We start from the raw sequence: 25,255 nt of genomic DNA, 5'->3' as shown, positions 1-25,255 counted from the left end.
TGAGTGTCTGGATGTCTTAAATATCTGATTAATGCAAGTTTTACTCACACTTTGTCAAAGCTAATTTATACCTGTAGGTACTAAGTTTTCCACAGAATGTTTTAATTGACTTTAATGTGTTCTCTGCATTAATATCCTTGAAGGCCTTAGAACATTCAGCTCCTTTGCACAGCCATGATCAGACCTACTTCACCCATTCCTTTACACCTTTATACCTTTATTCCTTTTAGCACTGTTACCAATCAGTTTCGTTGCTTTTTACTTCTATTCAAGAGAATGTCAAGACAGTCTTTTGCAAACATGCAATCACACCTGCAATTAAACAAGCAGGGGAGAAAAAAAAAAAGGAAGAAACAGAAGAGCGATGAATGGCAAGCAGCTGACGGAAAAGAGGATGAGGGGGAAATAAATGAGAAGGGATTTCTGTTCTAGTCTGTGCCAATAAAATATTTCATTTAATACACTGCAAGCAGCAGTGACCACAGGGCCATCTTCATGGTCTTTACTCAAGTATGGGCAGGGACACCTACCACTAGACCAGGTTGCCAAAGGGCAAATTAAGATTTATGTTAATTAGGTATCGTTAAAAAGGTAACAAGAAAAATTCTAGTGCCTTTTCCCCTCATCTCATTAATTTCTGACTTTAAATGATCCTTCTTTTGTCATTCCACAGAAGTGACAATTCATTTTGCAAGAAATTTAAGCAAGAATTACAAAATTAGTTGACATTATGACTGTAATGCCAGTCTTATCTCCATGAACAGTAAACATCAGGCATATTAAGAATATTGAGAAAAATGTAAAGTTTAAAAAAATCACAATATTTGACAATGCATGAAGACTGCTACAGTCCTCAACTGTGCACTATTTAAATATAGATGGTAGGATGATACAAAAGCCAAGGATTTCTTCCATATTTCTAAGAGCTTCTAAAGCAATTTGTTGCACCTGAGAGAATTGCTCAACATTAAGATTTTGACAGCAGATTCCAATCAGAGGGAATTCTAGCTATATTTGCATTTTTGTTTTCACTTTTCCAATTTATTGCTTTGGTATAGGGAAGAAATTAAAATACAGGTTGGAGGAGATTGGGGTTTGGGTTTTTTGGTGGTGGTGGTAGGTTGATTTGCTTTACTGCAGGCTTAGGAGGTTTATTTGATTGCTTTTATTTTTAAACAGCATTTTTAGTTATTTTAGAGAAAATTTAACCAACAAAGTATTAAACTAATAGAGATACTGATGAAATCCATTGAAAGTCCACAATCTACACCCATTTCAATCAATAAAATGATTTATCAAATAAGATTCTTACAGACAGCCTGCAAGCAATTGTTAAAGGAAATCCCACTGTAGTGCCAAAATAGCAATACCACACATCTGGAGATAATCTGGGTCAAAAAAAGGACTTTATGACTGAGCAAGAACACCTAAGAAGATGAGCTAAGCCTAAAGTTACACATGATGGACTATTATAAATGTCTTTTCTACAAGCTTACCATGGATCCACCACAGAGCTGTTAGGAGCTTTGACAGGTACAATTAATTTGTTAACTTTGTTAACATTTGTGAATGCTTCAAGTGTATCCCATAGCAGCTGGTCTTAAAAAGCCTTCACAAAAAGAAGTAAAGCTGGAAGATGGCTGAAGAAATTATGGTTCCAGCATCTCATGTGGCTGGGGTTTAAATACCCATGATACAAGTGAAACTTATCCAAAATTTTAGAAGATAAGATCACATTAATCTGTGGAATAAGATGGTGCCTTTTCTCCTGTTACTCATCTTGTTGAGATTTCCCAAAAAAAAAAAATACAGGGGACAGCTATAAGTTATAAAATATTTAAGTGCCCAAAAGCTTCATGATTATGTTTTTTGTGTGTACAGAATGATAAAGCCATTCAAGCTACATACACCAGATGTGCTAAAGGTACTGAACACATTTCACTACAAACAAACACTAAGTTTGGCTTATCAATAGCTCAACTATAAATTTTTTCTTACTTTTAGTCCCCATCAGCTCCTAATGGAAAAGCCTACTTAAAGTAACTCCTTTAACAGCTAAGGAAAACAGGCATTCAAACAAACAAAAAAAAGTGCATTTTTAATAGAAACCCCAAAATTTTAGTACCAATAATTGCAACTGAAACCCACGCTCACGATGTTAAGAAGAGGATATGTGTATGGAATAAAGCATTTGGATTTCCTTAGAGATTGTTATCTTACCAAAATGGAGAAGGGTAGGGTAATTTCCTGACACGTAAGAAGGGAAACATGGCAAACAGGATAGGAAACAAAATCTGGAAAGAAAAGTCAAGGAGAGGAATGTCTAGAAAAAGATTCTGAACAAAAAAATTATTTTACAAAGCAGGAAAAAGAAACATTTGTAGAAGAAACAGAATTGCTTTACATGTTCAGCATGCCAGTATTACAGCTTTAGTCTTTTACAGTACTTGATTCTAATCAAACAGAGAAACATTTATGCAATTTTTCAAATAAAACTTTAAGAGGAGTTATTTCAATGTGATCAGTGTTTCTAAATTGTTCTGGTTATTTGTCCTTATCTGATGGCTGGCGACATAATTATGACATGGGGTGGGCTGGTTTTTTCATTACAGAATATTTAGTTTCTTATGCTAAACTGAAAGTGGCTCAATCTAAACCTCACTCCATGGTCAAACTAAGTTGCAAAAAAACAGGACCCATATTTTAAAAAAAATTATTTCCTAAAAATTCATCTACCTCAGGATCATAATCTGAAGAGGGGGGAAAAAATAAAAAATAAAGACTGTAAAAGCAACTGCCAGCCCCAGCCCTCTGTTTCCCCTCATCTTTTATTAATACCTATTCTAGTTACTGTAAGGTTAAACAGTCTCAAATGCTATATAAGGACCCAACATCTTTTTTTTATGGTTTTACATAGCCTTGGCTGCACAGGCTGTTATGTCTTCAGCAGCACAGTATGTACAGAAACAGAGCATGAGATTCATTACATTTTACTGGCAGGAGTTTGGATCAGCCCCTTTTCACTAGAGCAGCAGGAGTGACTTATGCAGATTGTTTTAAGGAATGTCAGTTTGACAAAACAGAGCATTTCTGAAACTTTCCTTCAGTTCAGCTCCCTGACCCTTGTCAGTGCTGCAGCCCCACATGAACTGCCTGAGCTCCTTTGCTTGCTGTGCACCAAACAGAACTGAACACACCTCACCCATGAGCCTGTTGTGACTTCTATGCCTTGCCCCATCTAGGTATTAAAATCTTTAATTTCTCCATAAGCCTGTAAAAAATTATGTTAGCAAAAAAAAAAAATCATAGATTTGTTTTTCCTCAATCTGTATAAAGTTTTTCTTTTTCTATCACAGAATATTGAGTTGTAATATATGCACAAACACCTGACAGCACAGGTACTATGTTGCCACCCTGGTTATCAAAGATGTCAAGGTAACTGAATGTAAAGAAAAAAAAAGATATTCCAGCTGTTTTCATAGGGAGTTTTTTGTGAGGTTAAATGATACTATGCCATAAAGTAACACATCTAGCACAACCCTAGAGATAATCACAGAATTTATTACACTAGCTAGAAAGCTGATTATCACAGAATGGCTTGGGTTGGAAGGGAACTTTAGGATCTTCACCTTCCACTGTCCCAGGTTGCTCCAAGCCCCAGCCTGGCCTTGGACACTTCCAGGGATGGGGCAGCCACAGCTTCTCTGGGCAACCTGTGCCAGGGCCTCACCACCCTCATATAAAGAAATTCTCTTCTACTGTATAATCTGAGTAGTATAACTTCTGTATGAAAGACATACATGAATTAACCTTTCCTCATATAAAGCATTTACACTAAAAATGTATATTTTAACATACTCAATGAAAAAAAAATTCTGGAGTATTCTTCTCTATTCCTAAACTGCTTCAGTTCTTTTACTGCATTATTTTTATCTTCTAGATGAACTTACTATACTTTGGACCAATTATTCTACAACTCGAATATAATAATTTGCCTTTAAAAGTAAATATATTTATAGTATTTTTAAATTTATTATTACTGACTTTTTTCTGAGACAAAAAATTGCATTTGAGATATGCAAGATGAGCACAGCAGGTATAATTCACTACAGCTTTTTCTGAATCATAAAATATAAATAATTCAGAGTTTAGGAAAAATATGCCCACAGCAGCTGATCTCTGCCTAAGTGACACAGAGACCAGCCAAGGGCTAATGGTGTCAATACAATAGTTCAGAGATTCTGATCTTAAAATGTGGGTGCTTCAAGCACTATCAAGGGTTTTACTGGCTATATTTAGAATTAAGGAGATACCATGTTTGGCTCAAGGTGCTTTAAGCAAAGCTGTAAGTGTGCTATTCAAATGTACAATGCTCCATGCTTTTTTAAGGCTTCCATTTATGGTATTATAATAAAATCAAAATCTAGACTAGCTCTGAATTAAATCACATGAGGCCAAAGGTAAAGGCAGTACTCAGAATTCTGAAGTTAGCTAGAAAAGCAAAATTATCTGAACTGCAAGAGCAGAACAAGCTGAACCAGTCATTAAGAAAACAACTTCATGAAAACTCAAGATGAAAGTGGCAACAAAAAAACCCCAAGCTTTCAAATTAGAAGAACAAACCATTGTCCCTGTTTCCCTTCCTGCCCACTGTCACAAGCCAGAGCTCAGCAGCTGCCTGCAAATACCTTGCTGACATCTGCTCATCCCCTCCTGATTCTTACCTTCAGCTGCCTACAGCACTTCTAAAAAAATACACAGGCATAAATGCACTCAGTGGCATTTTGAGTAAATCACTCAAAAAGCTTATTCCAACCCTGTAAAACACAGCAATCCAAACACAAAGGACCAAAAGAACATTTCTTTTCTTACCTGATTCTTTAGAGCTCTTTACCACAAGTGAATCTACCTCTACTGATTTTGGTCTGAGTGGCAATGGTTCAGAGTCTAACTTTGGTTTTGCTACTGGCTCAACTTCAGATTTCGGTCGAAGAGTAACAACTTCTCCATTAGTTCTGTGGTAAGAAAAAAAAAAAAAAAGACAAAACATACCTAGTCAAGAGATGAAATAGTTTAAAAGGGAAGCATTCCAAGAATTAGAAGTAAAATGAAAAATTATGGCAGATTTTATCACTTTCTAAAGCTTTGTTTTAAAATCAAGGCTTCTGAAGATCAATTCTACTCCTATGAAAACCAATTCTTTTGTTCCAGCTCTTGCAGAGTTGTCAGATGTGCACAAAACCCATGTGAAAATAATCCAGAATTTTTACTATTTTTACTATTATTATTACAAAGGGCACACTTTGGCATTTCAGTCCAAAGTATTACACTTCAAATGACAAGTGAGCTGAATAACATTTTCACTAATACCTCTTGAAATAATTCAGAAACCGACTCCTTGACATTAAAGAAATTTTCCTGTACAGGAAAAAAGGCTGACAAGAACAAGTTATTTCTTGCTGGATATGGAAAAAGCTACCTTGTAGCTTTTGTTCTACCATACATTCCTTCCATATCTGCTCACATCATTCATACACAAAAAAACCCCAAGAACAACAACAAAAAACAGCCAAAGTAGTAAAACTCCCATCAAAATAAATAAAAAAGAATAGGCAATACTTTCCTTTACAATTCTTGCTATCACAAGAATTGTGATCACAGGCCTGATCACCTGGTTGGCCTGCACACACCATATATAAACTGTGCCCCTTTCATTTATACACCTCCCAAAGCCTCTAAGTTTTATTGCAGTAAGAAAAGAGACTCCAGCCTGGTCTTCCTAAAACAATGTTAAAAACTTTCAGATATTTAAGTGTCTCTAAGATTTAAAGGTTTCAATTATTAAAGGCCCACAGCTTACTACAGACCCCTATTTAACTGCATATGAGCATCCCTTTAGAGCAGTAACTATTTTCTAAGCTGGGAAAGAATATGACTTGTGGTTTTAAAAAATAATCTTTACTTGGCAAAGTCTCCAAAATACCAAGTGAATATAACATAATTCTATACTTAAAAAAGTTATTTAAAAAGTTATTTAAGGTGCAACCTGTTTGATGTAGCAGCTGTCTGTTTTATTTGCACAAGTGTATCACAACTTCACTTTCTGACAGTTCTTTCAAGCCAGCTGAATATCCCAAAGAGAGTTACCAGTAGCTGTTGGTTTACACTTCTGGGTAAGGGCCTAGCAACTACTTTGATGGAGACAGAAAGGAATATTCTCTGTGTGGGAGATTGTATGCATGCAAAATTAGTTTTAGTGAAAGTTTCAAACTCATCAGGAAAAAAAATGAAGTGAATCTAGAAGAAGTATTTGTCCCTATTTATCCAGCAACTCAACTGAGAAGGCTCAAGAGTAAAGAACCTGAGTGTGGTTCTGCAGTAAGTGCTTCCTTCCCCAGAAGCAGACATGAGGCACAGTGAAGAACCTTTAGCACAGGTACCTGTGCTCAGTTCTTCCTTTCCATCTGTCCTAACCTATACAAAGTGCTCAAGCCTTAGAACACTGAGCAGCTCAAATTTTCAGGGTCTTCATCCACCCAACAATAATTCTCAAGGGTCATGTCCACATTCTTTTACTCCACCCTGTTACTGTAGCTACAGCAGCCTCTGGATGAGCAATTTCATCTGCCCCATGATCAGTTATACTCTAATACTGACTCTGAGATGGATTCCATCTCTCAAAGGATTTGAAAGGCCTAAGTTCACTTTGACAGAGACTTGGAGAACTAAGCCACTGGAAGGTGTAATGCAAAATTTATCCCTGCATCCCTTTCACTTTTAAAGCACACATTTCTTCCCAACTCATCCATGGAGGAAGATCAAACAACAAATCAAACTGAATATACTTGGTGAGTGCAGTTTCAGGCACACTGACTTGGATGCAGACGATGGCAAACCAGGTTTGTCCGGACGTTTCGGGTGCAGGAGCCCTGCTCTCAGCAAGCTGTTGGTCTTGCTTGGAGGAATTGGCTTCTTGGGTGGTACTTGAGGAGCTTGTGGCTTCAAAGGCTTCTGATCCAAAGCTCCTTTTTCATCTGACAAAGGAAGCTACATTTTAAAAAACCCACGTTGTCTAGAATTCTTACACTGCTAATCACTTAGAAAGCACCTGCTGTCAGAAATGCTTTCTTTGAAGATCAAAATGAAAAACAGATAAGCAAGTGTCTTAAATTACATGCAAACTACTTACCTGAGCTCAAAAAGATTTATCTTAGAGTAGGATAAATCGTCCTACTGACATGAAACAGTAGTAATAAATTATGGATTCACATTATTTCACTGCAAATGACAACTAAGAACCAAAAATCATTGTACTGCTTTGTCCTTTCTACAAATTCATTTGATTTCGTTTTAAAGACGGTTTTTTAAAATTTGTTGTAACTAGACTTCTTACACACACAAGAAGCATAATTTATCTGTGGAAGAAGGCGGGAGAGAAATGAGGTTTTATCTGAATAGCTGAATTTATTTTATCTAAAGTCTACCTTCCTACAAAAAGACAGAAACTAAGTATAGATAAAAATAATTTTTTAAAAAGTTGTATTTATTTGTTGAATGACTGCATGAAATAACTGAATCCTGTCCAGAGGAGCTGACATACAACATATGGGACACTGAAAAATTCAAGCTCTTTACAAGCAACAGTTGAATAGGTTTCAACCCATGTGTCCTAACTCTACCCTTCTGCATAGCCAGAGCAAATCTACTTTTCCCTGTGAAACCATGACATAGTTCAGTACACACAAAGTACTGAGTATTTAAGATATAATTGTTAGGTCACAGCAAGGGCTTACAATTCTTTACAGTTATTGCCCTTATAGGGAAGTAAATCAGTAAACTGGGATGGAGAGAGTGACCTTCAGCTTTGATTCTCCCCATTCTCCCCTCTTGAGATTTGCTTTTAACCAGGTATTGATCTGGTGTGAAATGTTTACATATGCTATGGATCTGGGAGCAGGGCTGGGTTTTTGCTTCAGCTCCATGCCAGCAAAGAGCCTGAACTACCAGGTCTAGGACTGATTTCCTTTGGACAAGTCCTGCAGCCACTGAGCATCCCTCCAACCCTAAAATAACAAGACGACAATGTTCTTTCACAGGAATATTGGGAAGCAAACAGATCCTAGAGATACTTCCATCAAAAGCATTGCTCAGGGGAGAACTGTCCTCCTGCTTTGGGACACTTGAACATCAGGAGGAGACATGAGCACAAAACAAACTGGCTGGCATCTCCTTGCAGTGTCTGAGCACGGAGCTGAAAACGCAGGCTGCTGCAGCAGTGGGAGGATTTGCCACACGGTGGGGCTGCCGGCTCTGTGTAAAGCAGCACTGCAGCCACTCCTGCCTCCTCACCCAATACACAGCATTTCCAGCTTTAAACACCCAACACCAGCCTGGACTAACTGCAGATCAGCTGCCTTTATTGAAGCTATGCTGACCACAGGTTAAAATTACCCCTTTTGCTTTTAAAAATAAGTGAGTTCATAAACAGGGTAGAAAAAAATGCTGTCATCAAACCCTATTCCTGAACTCTCATCTGTCAGTTCTCCCTTCTAATACTCCCACTCAGAATCTGAATATAAAAAATGTCTATAGCTAAGTGGAATTAGTTAATTCCAAAGGCCAAGGTTCACCATGAGCACAGAAACTGGGCATTTCTGCTGGACAAAATGACATGTCTTTTTTGGACTTTGCTCCTCAATGAAAAAGAGTGTTGGCTAAAAATGAACAATTTAGTAATGGAAAGAAAAGATACAAATCTGAAGACATTTACACTGGAAAAAATTTCCACATGACACCACTAAGTGTCCTTCACTATAAATACAGAAATACTCATAGAAACACTACTTTTAGTTTTTGATCAATTTTTGATTGCAATTAAAGGCAGATTTATTAGTCTCCCAATTGGCATAAAAATGACATGGTTTGATAGCTTCTGATTAGAGATACCCAATTTTTTTTCTGAGAATTAAGTTACAAAACAACTTCATACTTAATGGGTTTAATTACTGGTATTAACAGGGTTATTTTTCCACAAGTACAACTGCATTGATGAATGGGCATAGCTTCCACTAAAACTCTAGTGCTATCTAAAAAAGTAATTTTTATGAGTTAATCTGCAACAGAATACACGAAAAATCTTCCCTCCTTCATTTCCTGTAGCTCAGTAAAGAAGAGTTCTCTACCTTATGTAATTTTGTATATTTTACATTCTTATGTTTTTTGGATGGTGTCACTCAATATTTTTTCCTATATTCCTCCATGAACAGTTGAGCTCAACTATGCAAAGATTAACACAATAGTCCAAATAGAACCAATTTAAAATTAAACTTGCTTCAGTTTAGGAGAATTTAAAAGGAGCCAGGTGAGCAACATTTCTGGAATCATAGGTTGATCTCAATTCACACCTGAAGATACTGCTCCAACAGATAAAAATTGTTTGCTCACATATAGAAGACATAGAACTGACTTTCACAAGTGTTTTTCATATTCAATAGCTGAGAAGGTGCCTTGTTAAAATGGGGGTAATAAAAACTGCCCAAGGAAGCCAAGAACCATTTCTACCTCACTGGTAGAAATGCTGGTCAGCCACAGTTCACCACTCACAGGAAAGAGTGGTTTTGTGATTTGGTTAAGCTGCAGGAACATCAGGATTTCTTCTGCAAGGCCCAACTAACACATTTGTTTAACCTTCTCACTTTTAAACACAAACATTTTCACTTGGCAAGTTCTTCAAACATGGAAAGAAGCCTTTTAGAATCTGTTTGGGTAACGACAGTAGCTTTGCCTCTAGAAAAAAAGTGTCCTTTAAATTTTAAGAATAAAGCAGTAGATGTCTCCAAATTCAGGAGAACTTGACAATATGGAATATAGCAAGAATTAACAGGACAAGATATCTGTGAGTATTGTGACTGTAATATCTACCAAAGGAGTCTTGTACCTGTTCCGTGTAGTTCTTTCAAAACACTTTTGATCAGACTGATTTTTGCAGCAGTTAACCTTTCCCTTTCTAATAACTTACTACTGCTGCTCAAAACTGCAGCCTCTGGTACTGAACTACCCCTCCAGCAATTTCATAGTAACTATGTTACTGTGCAGTGCAATAACCAATCTTCAGAATGTAATGCAGTAACAAGAAATAAACATTTCAATAGGGTTTAGCAGTTCCTCTAACCCCTCCAAAGATATTTCTGTAACATCACAGACATGACAACCTCAGTAGATGGTATCAAGGGAGTTTGTATGATGGCTCCTGAACAGAAAGCCTATTGCCAGAGCAGCCAAGTCACCACGAAGAAAACTGTCCTTACCTTTTTCTTCAGGCCTCAAAGAAATGAATTTCTTCTCTCCAGTTGGCAATTCGGGTCTTGAAGCTGAATGCAAAAGCAAACCACAGATATTTCTTAAACAGCTTTACTTATCTTGGTCCCTGTCTAAAAACAAGACTCACACCAAGTTGTGCCTTCTCTTTTGCAAGGAGTGCAATAGCATTTATAAACACCCACTTGAGCCCAGAAAATGGTGAGCCATTGTTAAGATGTTTCCAAAGTAGGCTCCATCATAATTTAAAAAAAATACAGCAGCAGCAAAATATATAAAGTATGAAAAGCAATCTACAAGTGTGACTATGGCTGCATTACTAGGATATAAAAAGCTACTTCTAAATTTTCTTTGGAAGTTATGCACCACTTCTGAAATTTAGTATTTTCTCAGACCACCATGTATTACATACCTGGACTTTTGACTGGAGGTGGAGGTTTCTTTGGCTTCTGCAAAATGAAGGAGGAAAAAACCAAAGTCAAACAAGCAAGGAAACAGATATTCTCTGTCTCCAAGACAGCCTCATTTGTGTTGTGTTTTGCATGCTGTAATGTAGAGCTTGTTTACTAGCTCATTTCAAAGTATTTCACAAAGGAGGCAATCAATTCAGACAGGAAACACAAAGACCTGGAACAACAACTCTGATATCTCCCAGACAACCAGTTACAAAAATTCAGGAACAAAATTCAGGTCTGTTCAAATGAAACCAGTGTTTCAGCAATGTGCATGACAGAGGGAAAAAAAACCCTAAAATCCAATAATTTCATCTTTTTTAGTCCAAAGAATTGCTCTGATCACACTCATTTTAATTTCAATACGTAAACCTCAATCTCAGTTAGTACAATGCCAATTTAAAAGAATAACCAGATAATTTTTTGAACCAAAAATGTTCACTTTCACTAAAACCAGATTTCTGAATTAACTATCACAGGAGTGGCTTCAAATAATTGACTTTTAAATTAAAAGTGTAAGAACAAATGAATAGATGCTGGCAGCATTTGTCTCAAAGACTGCAGTTACAAGAAAAACATTGATTTGAGCTCCCTTATAATTATACTGAGGTGGCAAAAGATGGAGAAACTACTCCAGCCATTAAAAATGTACAAAGTATCACAATGCAACAGTTTGTACATTGAAAGTACTATTTTGAAACAGCCATTCATCACTTTCTGATACTCTTGAAGTTGAATCTCTCTCCCCCTCAAAGCAGACTCGCACCTCTCAGGAGAGATCTCAACCACTCAGAATGTGATTCACTAAATTGCTTTAGAAGAGGGGCCTTTCTGGTTGTACTAAGGACAAGATTCCCTGATAAAATGACACAAAAGCCTACAAAACCACATGCTCTTCACACAGGTACTGCTGAAACCATACAGGCTCAGTCTAACACAACGCCTCGCAGTGGGTATTTTTAAAACAGTTGCCATGGATGGATTTGACTTCTGTGCCCCTACAGCTATTGAATAAGCTCTTTTTAATGCAGCAAGATTTTATTCTAGCATGTGAAATGTAATTAAGCAAGCAGGAGAAGCCATATTCAATTTCTTTCTCTGGTTTCAGAGGACACAAAAGCAAGAGAACCTAAGTAACAAGATTCTGTTTTCTTTCTTCCCCAAAAAAGTAATTACATTATCCAGCTGTGCAGCATTGCTGCCTATACCAAGAGCAATTAAACAGAGCTCAGCATCAACTTGCCATTATACAGTTCTGCTCTGTGTTTTTATGAAGTCAGTATCAAATAGCTGATTACAATAACCAGGTATCTAATGCCTTCAACCTCCAAGCTGCACAGTGCAAGGTGAATCCCTACGCTGAGACACTGCACACAAAGCAGAATAAAGGATCAAAGCAGGGAAATTCTGCTTAGGGTCAAAGAATGGGGTTTTTCCCCCTCTCTGTAAGAAATAACTCTGTATTGTGAAACAGCAACTCTACCTACACTCCCTTCTTGTACTGTATGGCATTTATGCAGCCCTTGCACAGCTGAGAATCCACCTGAAAAGAAAATTCTGACTGGGGGTAGGTTTCTGTGTGTGTGAGGCAATTCAGGATAAATGATAAATTAGTAATTCCTGATCTTGAGCTGAATCCATTTCACCTGGGGTTGATTTACATTTGGGATATTAACACAATGTGTGTTACTTGTACTTGTTACTTTCCATGTATTGATACATTTGGGAATTAACACAAACATCTTTGCTACACAAACCTGACAGAACCAAAACATTGCACTAATCTCAAAAAAAAAATCGTAAAACGAGGACCAAAATTATAAGACCATTGAGTACCACATGAAAATATGATTTTTTACAAGTTAGTACACAAGACAGTGAAAAAATACTTCTAAATACCACCCAAAAATATTCTTCTTATACTGCAAGTTTTGACACAGAAAAATCCCAGACCCAGAGGGGGTCACTCAGCATTTTGTAATTACAGTTACTTAAGGAGTTGAGATGGAAAAAACCCCACCATCTTATCTCCTTTCTCAACAGTAATGGTTTAATTCAGTAATCAGTAACATGTAACACCATGCTATCACAACTACACCCTTTTCTAAATGACCTGATCATCCTCATTAATTAGAGTTTATCTCAAAAAACATGCCTCACTTGAGCATTTATGGACAAGTTAAACACAAAGATTAGCCTTTTCATCTTTCTTCTTTTATACAGCTAGGTCAAGATAAAGTTTAAACTGCCACAATTGTAATATTTTAAGCAGCATAATGTGCTGTGACGTCCTTTATTCTCTGCATTTTCATCAATAGATTTTTGTGATACTAAACAATAGGTGAAAGAACTTACAGGGAAGTCTTTATCAGACTCTTGTATTTGAACAGCAAAGTTATCTGGGAAGACTCCTTCTTTACCATTGAGCTCTCCTCTCCACCAGCCTGGCTCTCCAGTGTCCTAAAATAAACAACAGGTCACTTCAACCAATATTGACTTCTTCCCCAGAACAGATACAGTTACACAACAACTTTTTCCCTTTTACACACAACATAAAGCAATTGCTTGTCTGAAATTGGCCGACTTAACAAGGGGAAACAGCTACAGATCAGATCAGGTTTGGTCAGTTTTTGTTTGTTTTCTAAAATGCAGGATGAAATTATATTACATCATATAAGATAAGGGTATAAGGATAAGATCTGCAAAGGGAAGGAAAGTATTTGTCTTGGTTCAGGGCAGTCCTGGTTAAACCCAGTTAAGACCTAACACACGTTTGATCTTCTCAGCTTCCTTGACAAGGAAGTTATTCAATAAATACTTCAAATGTTACTGGCGTGACGCACAATTCTACTAAATAAAAGTGATTCTGATGTGATGGATCAGCTCCACTGGTCTGAAAAGGGTGAAGAAGTAAAGAATATACCCCATTGAAAGAAAAAATAACCATACTATGATAAAAGAAAATAAAATATTGGACAATTAATTCAGTGGCAGAGAAATCCATTACATGATATTACTGGATCAAGGCCTTTGTCCATAATAGAAAGTATGATGTTATATTTTACCAGCATAAATAACAGCATTCCTCTATGCCTCAGATCCAAAACAATCACAGAAACCTACAATGGTTTGGGCTGGAAGGGACCTGAAAGATCACCCAGCTCAAAACTCCAGCCATGGGCAGGGATGCCACACAGTCTGGACAATTCTTCTTAGCTCCACTTTGCACCATTGAGTGCTTGGGGTAAATTGGTTTAAAAAGACAAAGAGGAAGAGATTGAGGGAGATGGGGCAAGGGTTGCTGTGTTTACTAAAGGGCCTTTCATATCTACTCATCCACTGTATTTATCATCAATGACGTTCATAATATCAATTATTTAATTCCATAAAGTTAAAAGTTTAATAATGAAAAACGTGTTTTCTTCTGCAATTGAGTGAAAGTTGAAGATGAAACTTTCCACATTTATAGTAAAGTCATTAATCCTTAATATAGCAAGCATATAAACTAACAGAAGACTGCAGAATAGTGCAGGAAAATTAAGTACGGGTAGTTTATTTCCTGTTTAGAACCATCTCTGCAACAAAATGATCTACCAAAAAGGTGCTTTCAGTATTCAACACAAATGAGAACATTCAACTAAATAATTGTATTTCTCTTACAGACAGAATATAAATATCAGTAATTTCTGTCTGGTTATTCTGAATCACCAGGGAAAAAGAACTGTTTCTGAAGGTAAAGGGGCTGTTTGCTAAGCTTTTCCCATTTCCTGACTGAAAAGGCATTTGATATTGAGTGTACATTGATCCCACTGGCCTTTGAGGACCCCGAGATAACCTCTTGCTCTAGGACAATCTTTGAAGTCATCTATCTCCATCAAGTGCAGAAGGAAAGACCTGGCTCTCACATGAGAGAAATCAGTCTACAGGAATAGAATACTGCTACTAATAACACAGGAATATTTACTCCAACAGATCCTCCTGGCTCTCAGTTCATACACAAGCTCCCTGTACAAAATCCACCAAAGCCGTACACATGGTCTCACCTTACTGATTATTTGAATGATCTCGCCTTCTTTAAAGCTGAGTTCATCATTTGAGCCGTCATAGGAAAATATTGTCCTGCAATATTCCTTGGCTGGAACAGAGGAGCACAATTAATGTGGATATCTGGATACTATGGGGAGTAACATGCATTATAACAGCTAATTTATGCTGTCTGAGAGGTGAGAAATTTACAATATAATCACACTTTCTTTCTAGACCAGCCACCTGAGACTTCTTTCTGAATGTTCAAATCCCAGGAAAAATAAGATTATACCTTTACTGAGCAAAGGAAATAAATCTTTGACAGAAGTATAAGCCCCAAAACATTTTCTTTTCACAACAGCAACTTTATTCAAGCCCTCTGATTTTAGAGGGAGAAAAGAGGCACTAAAAGTGTAACAGTTAAAATTGTAACAGCCCATCTAACCCCCCCCAGCATTTATATATTCAATTTTGAGCTACTTTACACAAAAATAGTTGCTAGCTTATTAGAGTTTATATGTATTTTCTCAAAGTTGATCTAAATTTCAGATTTACAATCCTAATTAAATACAGGCAGTTGCTTTCAAGTGACACTTTATTAGCATGTACAACTACAGAAATTTCAAGCAGCAGACTTCAGTAATTGTGCAGTGAAACCGAGTAACTTTAGCAAAGGCATTCCTTGGCTAAGCACCTGAAATCAGAGCTCATCTGAGCCATCAACTCAGCCACAGGCTCTTCTGCAAAAGCAGAAAGAATAACTCTTTTCTTTCCATTTGGTACAGTTCAAAACAAATCCATTTAAAATTGTGGTAACGATTGAAAAAGCAAAAGGATTTGTTTTCCTTTCCCACACTGGCACAAAAACTACCATGAGAATTGCCAAAATACATAAACATAGCCTTTTTAACCCTAGCACATTTAAAATAATTTAGCAGATAAAAAGGTTGGATTTCTGTATCTGACACACTGAGAAAGAGGAAGCAAACAAAAAGGACTCTTTAGGTCTGCCATAACCTATCAGGTGCTTGGCACTGACACCACCATGGGCAGCTGCTTCACCCTCCAGTGAGAGCAGCACACCATTGAATTACAGAATCATCTGTGATTCCTAATGACAGCTTTTGCTGGGTGGTAACAGAATAAATCAGTTGCAGTCAAACTTTTTTGTCATTGTTGTATTTTGTTTAATCAAGATAGACGTCTTTAGTTTAAAAATGCACAAATTGCATTCACAAATAAAAATCAGTGACCCACTATGTTAAAATGCCAAAGTATGCCAAGCTTAAAGAGATAATATATAGAGATATATGTATGTATATACATCCATATGTAACAACATGAGCAGTCTTAGGTACAAGAACTTGCATTATTTTGATATCTTATCTAGTAATCAAAAATGTTCAGCCATAGCCTGATACACTGTGGTTCATGAAGAATTACAGAAATGTAAGAGCCACATCAAAGAGACAAATGTTTAAATTGAGGTCCAAAGCCCAAAATTTATATTGACTCTAAAAAAAATTCAACAGGTATTCTACAGATATCTATGAAATTTGAGGATTTGATTAGTCATGAGTGACTGTAATACATTCCACTACACCCTGATTCAGTGAGAATACATGCATTTCCCTACTGCCTGGGGAGTTGGCCAGTATAACCCTTTACCTCCTCTCCTCTCTCAGGCACTTCTGCCCCCTCACCTAGATCAAGTCCCAGACAAAACACAGTGCCAGAGAGGGGATGCTTCACTCTGTGCCACCTGCCAGGAGGGCTGGGGACAGGGAGCCCTGCCCCCTGCCCAGGTCCCCATGTGCCAGGCTGTGAACCCCAGCTCAGCATCACCAGGAAACTCAGACATAGGAGTTTGTACAATTTGCCTTTTACCATCTTATTTTGTGAGCCTGGTATTCTGCCAGTAGTTAAGTTTAAGAAAGATTCCAGTTTAACTTTACAGCATTTAAATTTTAGTAAATATTTTTAAAAGAACTTAGTTTAAAGTAAGTCTTTTCCAAAGTCTCAAGAATAGCAACAGAGTAGCAGGAATCACAGATATTGTACTCTAACATAACCGGGGGAAAGAGGGGTCAAATTGTGATTATTTTATTTTTTAAAGAAAATATTTTTACATACTTGCACCAGAGGCCAAAACAAGCTTTCAAAACCAGAAAAACCTCACCAAAAAATAAGCCACCCTAGCCTAAACATTTCAGAGACCTGTGTTTAGCTGCTAACAGAGGAACACAGTTTATTTGAAAACCTGGTCTCTCAGAACTGAGGATGAGACACAAACTACACTATGGTCTGTATTTAAATAAAACACTAAGGAAGGAAAACAAGCTTTCTTCTTAAGGTTTAAGATATTTTTATCTGGTGTCTATAGGTATTACCTACTGGTGTTCTCCTACAGCTTCTATAACTGTCATATTTAAATTCCTCTCTGATATATTTATTTCTCTGGGAGAGTGACTCAGCATGACTACAGGATTAGTCCAACTTCCACGCTTTTAGCATGAGATGCACCTGAAACTATGAAAGGAGCTAAATACTGAATGTTTTGGGTGTCCAGCATCAAATGTTGGGATTTTTTCTAGGCAGAGTTAATTTTTATGCAAAGTTTTAGACAAGTCAAACATCATAAGGCTCAGAGCTGTACATTGTCTTGCTGGTTCTTAGAGCAATAGCACTGGAGTGGTTTAAAAGCATGATGTCACAGTTTTCTTATTTCTGCAAATTACGCATTCCATAGAAAACAACACACCAAAATAAGGCATTTCCACACAAAACAAAAATATACTTAAAATTACAATACAGAAGTTGACAAACTGTCTGCTCTGGAACCAGGGAAATGAGCGGTCTACACATCACATAATCAAAGTTAATTTCTCATACGGGGTTGGCACTCCCATAAGATGTTTTGGGTTGGCTTAAAAATATCTCTCTTGATAAAACTACGCAATTTGGCAGCTAAATGAAGTCACAAATTCTTAAGAGAGATAAAAAAAAAATAAAAGAACAGTATAAACAGAACCACAAGGGAACTAGTTTATCAAGGGAACAGACCTCAACACAATAAACACCAACTTTCTGATGCACACTGCCACGTCCACAGAAGACCCTGAGCCTACAGAGGAATTTGTGTAACTTGGGGACAGAAATCGTGAAGGGCGAGTGTTCCATGGAAATTGGTCTCCACCATCCCATCAGAATAAAATCAGGCAGAAAGTAAATGCCTCTCAACATGTCAACAGAAAATAATTGCAAAAGGACTGTTGCAACAAAAATTCTTACTCTGTCTTATTTTGTTCTGAGAGACAAGCCTACAAATGTTTTTGATTATTTTTCTACAGAAATGCAAGCAAAAATTCCTTTAGACCTTTTTGCACTTGCATAACTCCTCAAAGGTACAGAACATTACACAAAACTCCAGTACATGCACATGTTTTAGATTTTAACACAAAACAAATTGATAACCAAATAGTTCATAAGAAAGGACTACCACATAACAGATATAAATATCCATCAGCCTTACCTTTTGGTTTACTTTCAGCCTCTGGTTTTATTACTTCAGGTGTGTTTTCAGTTTTTGTTATACTGGGAAAATGAATTAACTTTGTTCCAGGGGGATGATTAGGTAATGGCTGTATGAAGGGAAAAGAACTCTGTTTAAAAAAAATTCTTTAGAGTCTTTTTTTTTTTGATTAGGCTACAGAACACACTGAATTTTTCATAAGCTGAGATGATGAAAATTACCATCTTCAAGAGCTTTAATGAGCTTTCCCACTAAGCACTTAGCTTACTGTATTTACTTCATTACAGACACTGCAATTAGAGTTTGTCTACTGATTAAAGACAGAGCACAGCTTTCAAACTGGAAGCTGATCTCAGGATAGGGTCAAATATACTTTAGCAAGTGTATTTCAGCTGTGCAGGTGTTACTCTCCCATTAGCCTGAATACTGCACATAACAGAGGCAGTTATTTAACAGCTCTGCTCAGAGTAACTCACTGGCCGTGCTTACTTTGCACTGGAATAAGGCAGAGATATTCAGCAGCCACACACCACTTCAGACAAGCAGTTTTTAACTACTCAGACAAATGAAAGAACATGAAAACCCATCCCAGCTTCCCTTCACTCTCAGCAATTAATACAGAACAGGTTAAGTGTTGCTAGAGATTTCTCCTAACTGAAAAAACAAAGAGGCATCGCCACAAGTTTCAAAGTTAACATCTAACCAAAATAAATTACAGAACATTTCATTTTTCCCCTCAGAAACTTACTGAGCTGCCAGGCAGATTCCGACAGCTTCAGCTGCATTCACTTCTTCACCCCCAAAGAGCTACAAACACAGAATATGATCTTACATTACCTGAGCAGCCCTAACAGCATTACGGATGTGAACAATCCCACCATGTTTAGTTACTCTGCTCATTTTCATCTGCAGTTCAACTTTGCAGATCTTCTGCTGTCAGAGAAACTGGATGTACTCTCCTTAGAGCCAGACAGTGCCTGTAGGCTGGGGCTTGATGCCTCTGACATACCATAGAGGAGGCCAAGGTCGCTTGGGATGTTCCTGCAGTACCTATATAATTTAACTCTCTCCAGAATGGTACATCAAGGAAGCACTAAAATAATCCTTCTTTGAGATTAAACACCTCCAACATGGAAATAGTTCTCTGCATTTCCCCCTTCCAAAATAAGATGCAATTAGGAGTAAGAGAGGAAGTTTAGGCAGACAGGGTATAAATAGCCTGAGCCCAGGCAGGATGCTGGAAGAGCTGGAACGATCTCCTGCAGCAGCATATACACTCTTGGGCACTCCAGATGCATCAGTGCTCAGCCTTCCTCTGTGAACAGTCTGAATTTTCCAAGGGGAAAGAGCCCCCTCTCTTCTACACAGCCTTTTTTTTTTTTTCTTACTGTCTTAAAAGACTGACAGTGCTCTCCCAGGATTTCATCAGCTAACCCCAAAGCGAGTTAAGCACAAATCCAGGGAAGCCATTTATTTTCACAAGTGTTTCATGAGAATTATCTGCCTTGGGATCTCCAAGATCTGTACGTCTGTCCACCTTTGGGATGACTTTGGCAACAAGTGTAAGTGGAATATTAAGTGCTAAACTAAATTGTTTATTTCTCTGACATTAAGCTATGCAAAACTGTTTTCTCACTTCATTTCCTCTCTTGATGAGAAGTGACCTACAAAACCTTTCCAGACCGGCCAACCAAAACTGCACAGCACCAGCATACTTTATTGCTTATACACAGTCAAATAGCACAATTCAAAAGGTCTGAGCAGGCTTGATATTACTTGCACAAGTTTGGATAGGCTATTGATATTCCCAAGTGACAAGGTCGAAGCAGGGAAGCACCTTTTGAATGATCAATCTCATGACAAGAAAGCAAACTGGAAGCCAGGTCCTGAAAACCTGCTCTAACAGCATTCACATGAAGATGTGATCACAGACTGCCACATCAAGGACAAAGGAGAAGAATGAGGAGAATCCACGTGACTTCACAGAATCAGAGAAAGGTTTGAGTTGGAAGGGATCTTCAATGACCACCCAAGCCCAGCTCTCTGCCATGAGCATGGACACCTCCCACAACACCAGGCTGCTCCAACAGCCTTGAACAATTGAACAGCCTTGCTGGCCTTGAACGATTTTAAAGATGTGGTAACCATAACTTGTGTGGGCAACCTGTTCCAGCACCCCACTTCCCTCTCCATGAAGAACATCTTCCTCATCTCCCCTCTTTCAGTTTAAGCCACTGCCCCTTGTCCTGTCATTACAGACTTCAGTAAAAGGTCTCTCTCCATTGATATATTCATCTATGTACTGAAAGGTTGCAGTAAGGTCTGCCACCAACCTTTTCTAAACAACGCCTTCTTTAGGAGGTGACATTCCCTGAGCTTTAAACAGAAGGCAACACACTTGCAACTTTTCCAAATCATCTGAGGCTCTGACCAGAGCAGAAACAAACACTACACACATCATGTCATTGCTTTGAGTATTGCTATTAAGGGAAAACACATTCAAGGAAGCCTCTGACCCTCCCTCCTCCCAGGGACTCACCTCACTTTTTGCCCTACACCATTACAGTTATTACCATGGCAAAGGAAAACAAACCACTCACCAAAACAGCATTAGTGACCATAACCCACAAAAAAAAAAAAAAAATTGAAATGGATCAAGGCTTTGAAAGCTTTCTTAACCACCTGAGTCAAAACTGAAACTCTGGACTATCTCAGCTGCCTTTAATTTATCAAAAACTGAAAATCCATATATAAACTCTTGGAATAATAAGTTCAAGTTAAAGGACTGAGCATTGTTGCTGTGCTTCCAAGGGGTAAGAGCGCTCTCGAGCTCAGATCAAAATAAAATTCAAAAAACAAAGAATAAAAGTGCTCCTTTTCCCACTCATTAAAAAATGGGGGAAAGAAAATGCAAAATCCTAGAACTGCATTTTTCAGGCTTCCACAGCCAGTAATTTATGAAGCCAGAAGCTTGGCAGCACTCACTGAAGGTAATGGCAGTTGACACCTAGAACAGCAATCTCAACACCCGCCAAAACTTGAGGAAAAAAACCCAAATAAACCAAAACACAAAGAAATGCCAAAATATTCCTTGTTTTAAAACACAAGTTTAACTTGCATAGGAAGACTTAATCTTCTCCCAGACTATATATAAAGTCTGTTACAAGGTGAATTATGAGAGACTTCACACTGCAGATGTGTTTGAGATGTCATTGTGTCTTTCACCACATGGCTCTGAAATGAAAACTTATGTATCAGCTTGGTTTTCAGTCTCTAATGTTTAAACACCAAGACATCTGAACAGACCTTTTGGAATCAATGTTAAATACAACCTACTGTGGAACAAATTTGAGGGGATTTGTTTTGTTTCATAGCCAAGAGCCCTATGAGAGGATAATGGTCAGATTCCACACCTCTTAAATTATTTTCAAAGGAAACCCCTAAAGAACAACATGTACCACTACAAACCTTATCTTGTTTTTTATCTTCTGATTCATTACTGGATAATCTTGGTTTAAGTTTTACTGAGCCTTCCTTAAAGATATCTCCAAAGCCAACACCTCGGATTTTCTTTGGCTGTGCTGGTCCCAATGCAGGTTCACTCCCATTTCCTGGAGAGGTCACAGGTGAGGTAGGACTATTGAAAACAGGCTCTGAAGATAAAATAAGAAAGGGAAAGCTATTTTAAAAGCTGAAATTATTTATCTGTTCTTCTGGGAAAAAAGTGGAAGCAGCAGAGCTTTGTGCACTGCTCCCAATAAAGAGCTTTTCTAGGAACCACTGTAGCTGTAACAGCTCACATTTGTTCTCATTTTATATTTAATGTAAAACCAACCTTAAATCACACCAGTTTTGCCCTGATTACTCTGGCAACTAAGTCAACAGCTCTCTAATATTCTTGCTATTTCCATTAGCACTCAGGCTCCACAGCCTGTTAACGTCAGTGTTTTCCATTAGTTTTAAGAAACGCTGTTTACACACTCTCTGAAAATGCCATTTTAGTCCAGCATTTAAAAGCTTCTCATTTGAGCAGCTACAGCCAGAGAAAGTGATAATCAATAAAGCTCCATAATGAATGCAAACATGTTTCAACTGCCACAGGAAAACACAGTGCATTTCAGTGGCAGAGTGATGCCTTTCAAGGAACCAAAGTGACATGTTCCCATTGCTCAAAATGCTCCAAGCATTCAAACCAGATATAGTTATTGGAAATCAATCACTGCTGGATAATTCAACTATTTACAATTCTTGTACTCTTTCAGTGTTAAGGGACAGCATTTATCCACCCCCCAGAAATGTATTTCAGAGAATAACTTAATTTTGTTGCTAAGAGCTTCGCAAGTTTTTTTTAAAGTTTTTAAATTATGGTTAGATCTGTTAAAGCCCACAAATTAGTATACATAGGCAAGCAATTTTTGCATGCAGAATTTCAGGAGACAGCCATGTAAAAACAGACAGCTTTTATAAACTGAAGTCAAAATGGCCTCCACATCTTTTAGCCTTTGGGTCAAGTTCTTTTCAGTCCATGCAGCCTTGTGAACTGCAATAAAGATTAAAGCCTCTTCCTTCTATCATAAATTTAAGATATTTTGACAGTACTGTGAAGCTCAGTTGCTCTTGACTTTAGCTGCTTGATGCTTTTTATTTAGTTATATCCCCCTCAGATTCCTTATAGGACAGCTGAACATCCCATCAGAGGGCAAAGTCCAGGTTACCCCTTTGAATGGGCACAGGAGAGTGAAAGAGGAAGTTCCTGTTTCCCAAGAGTGAGGAGGAACCAAAAGGGAACCAGACCCTGACAGTGAGAGCACTGAGCATTAAATATAACCCCTGGGGGTGAGGGGCTGAACACATCAATTTGTTAGGCATTGACAGAAGATACAATTACTTCAAATTACTGTGCAGTGTCACTGATCTCAGTATTCAGGAATTAAGACTAACACATACCCATTTGTAAATTCACTGTATCAGATCCCACTGAAGTCAGGGAACTTGACCTCCAAGGAACAGCCACTGAGCTATTTGGGACTGCTCAAGTCAAACTCTTCTTTTATACTACTGCTATTTACACAATTTCAAAAAAAAATTATTCCAGGCCAGGCTGGAGCAAGACCTTGTTTGAAGCAATCAGTACTGGACATCATGTAAATGAGGATGCACATTACCACAAGGTAAAAAAAAAAAGTAATCTGTTTACCTTGAATGTTACTCCACCGTGTTTTAAAAATCAATTAATTCCTGCTATGACGTTCCCAAAAAACATTCCTGTTCCAGCAATACCGTATCACCAGCCCACCTCCAAACTGATCTTCATAGACTGAAATGTTTCTAAAGTGCATTTTCGAGGGAACAGAGTAATTGCCTGTAAAGCACAGACCTGCCTGGCACCACTCAGCCACTGTTCAGCCACACAGCATCTGCTGCTGCCCCAGCTACACAGTCATAGCTACAAAAGGACAGCCAAATGTAAATTCAGCTTTAAAAACATCTTATTGTTAGGTTAAAACATAATCTAAGGCCTAAGAACCAAGGGTCTCCTTCCCTAGACTCATTTTATGTTGAGGCTCTTCACACTGTTTTGATTCTCAAATGCCTTGGTTGAACACTTAAATTTTCTGTTTTAGAGAGCTCATGTCTGTGAGAACAAGACTGAAAAAAGCTACTAAACGAAAGAATAATTTTATATCCAATTCTAAAAAATATCAACTTTGAATATGATAAAATTTCTAGTGATAAAGTGTAGAACACACATTTGCAAGATTAAGATCTTGACTTCAATTTTATTATGAGTGAAATGGGAGCAGACAGGTATCTTCACACTGAGCATCAACATATTCTAGAAATAAACTTAAACACCATTCTTAGGAAGACTGAATTCTTTACAACTTTGTTGTACTTTAACCATAATACTTCAAATTATACCAGAAATCAAAAATTACTTTGCTATGAGTCTTCAACAAACAGAACACTACCTGTGTCATCCAGAGCATCCTGCATTTCTCCATCATCTGTTGGTTCCAATTCTTTGACAAAGTTTGAAGGAAACATCCCTTCCTTGCCATTCAGTATTCCATTCCACCATCCTTCTTCTACCTGTATAGAGAAAATCTGCATATTACCAATGGAGTAACAAGAAATTCCTATCAATTCCATACAAACTCTACAACCAGCTTTGGGGAAAGTTCAAATTATCATGATTTATTTATAAAGAAACTTATCAAAGATGTAGAGGCATTAGCCAAAAAGAAGAGCAAGAAAACAATTTAATGTTAGTTGTGTCACTGCAGCAACGATCCTAGAACAGGAGATTAGCCCCATGCCAGCTAAACCCAAAAAATAGCAAAATGTTCATCAACTTTCTCAAGATAAGGCTAAGAGGCACTGCACATTTAACACAACAAGAAAGTATTAAACTGTTCATGAAATACAGATGACACTTTGAGTCTGTGTGTCCATGGAAATTTTTATGTGTTCTTGCTGTCATCTGTCTTTTCCTCTGTCTGGTCCAGTTTCCACCTGTCTTGCTCCCACTGGCCTCATATCCACGGGGCAGCTTCACACAATTTCTATTAAAAGACAAGTTTCAAAGACAGATAATGTTGGGTAGAACAGAGAAAAGTCCATAAGGACATCAGAGTAATGGAAAACTAAGCTGCCTACCCCTTCTAGCAGAGGCTGAACGGCACAGCCTGGCCCTACATATGCCACAGGGGCACAGGGGCCTGCCCATCAGAGCTCACCAACATTGCCAAGTCCACGAGGACTTTGGAAAGTTTACCATGGTCTAAAGCAGAACAAGCAAAAGCTGGGCAGGAAGAGATGATGGGGTAAAATGATGCCAAAGGACTGATAATTGTGCTCTTCAAATTTATGAACAGTTTTCAAAATGTCTTCAATAAATTCAGTCTATTTAACTAATGAGTACTAG

The 25,255-nt window shown here is 37.8% G+C and overlaps 1 protein-coding gene across 2 annotated transcripts in view; it reads right to left on the bottom strand.

The window, feature by feature from the left end:
- CD2AP (CD2 associated protein) overlaps positions 1-25,255 on the bottom strand; it is a 77,982-nt gene that overhangs the window by 7,339 nt on the left and 45,388 nt on the right. For both annotated transcript variants that reach the window (XM_063424099.1, XM_063424106.1), the window contains 9 exons: positions 24,300-24,420; positions 21,796-21,980; positions 18,328-18,436; positions 14,813-14,904; positions 13,125-13,229; positions 10,730-10,766; positions 10,308-10,370; positions 6,875-7,034; positions 4,873-5,015 (listed from right to left, as the gene is read on the bottom strand). In XM_063424099.1, coding sequence (XP_063280169.1) covers positions 4,873-5,015; positions 6,875-7,034; positions 10,308-10,370; positions 10,730-10,766; positions 13,125-13,229; positions 14,813-14,904; positions 18,328-18,436; positions 21,796-21,980; positions 24,300-24,420 — 1,015 coding nt within the window. The remainder of the gene's footprint in view (positions 1-4,872; positions 5,016-6,874; positions 7,035-10,307; positions 10,371-10,729; positions 10,767-13,124; positions 13,230-14,812; positions 14,905-18,327; positions 18,437-21,795; positions 21,981-24,299; positions 24,421-25,255) is intronic.

The sequence above is a fragment of the Prinia subflava genome, chromosome 2, assembly GCF_021018805.1.
Source record: "Prinia subflava isolate CZ2003 ecotype Zambia chromosome 2, Cam_Psub_1.2, whole genome shotgun sequence".
In the NCBI taxonomy this organism is placed as follows: Eukaryota; Metazoa; Chordata; class Aves; order Passeriformes; family Cisticolidae; genus Prinia; species Prinia subflava.
The sequence above is the reverse complement of the archived record's forward strand: the minus strand, read 5'-3'. Positions and strand labels throughout refer to the sequence as shown.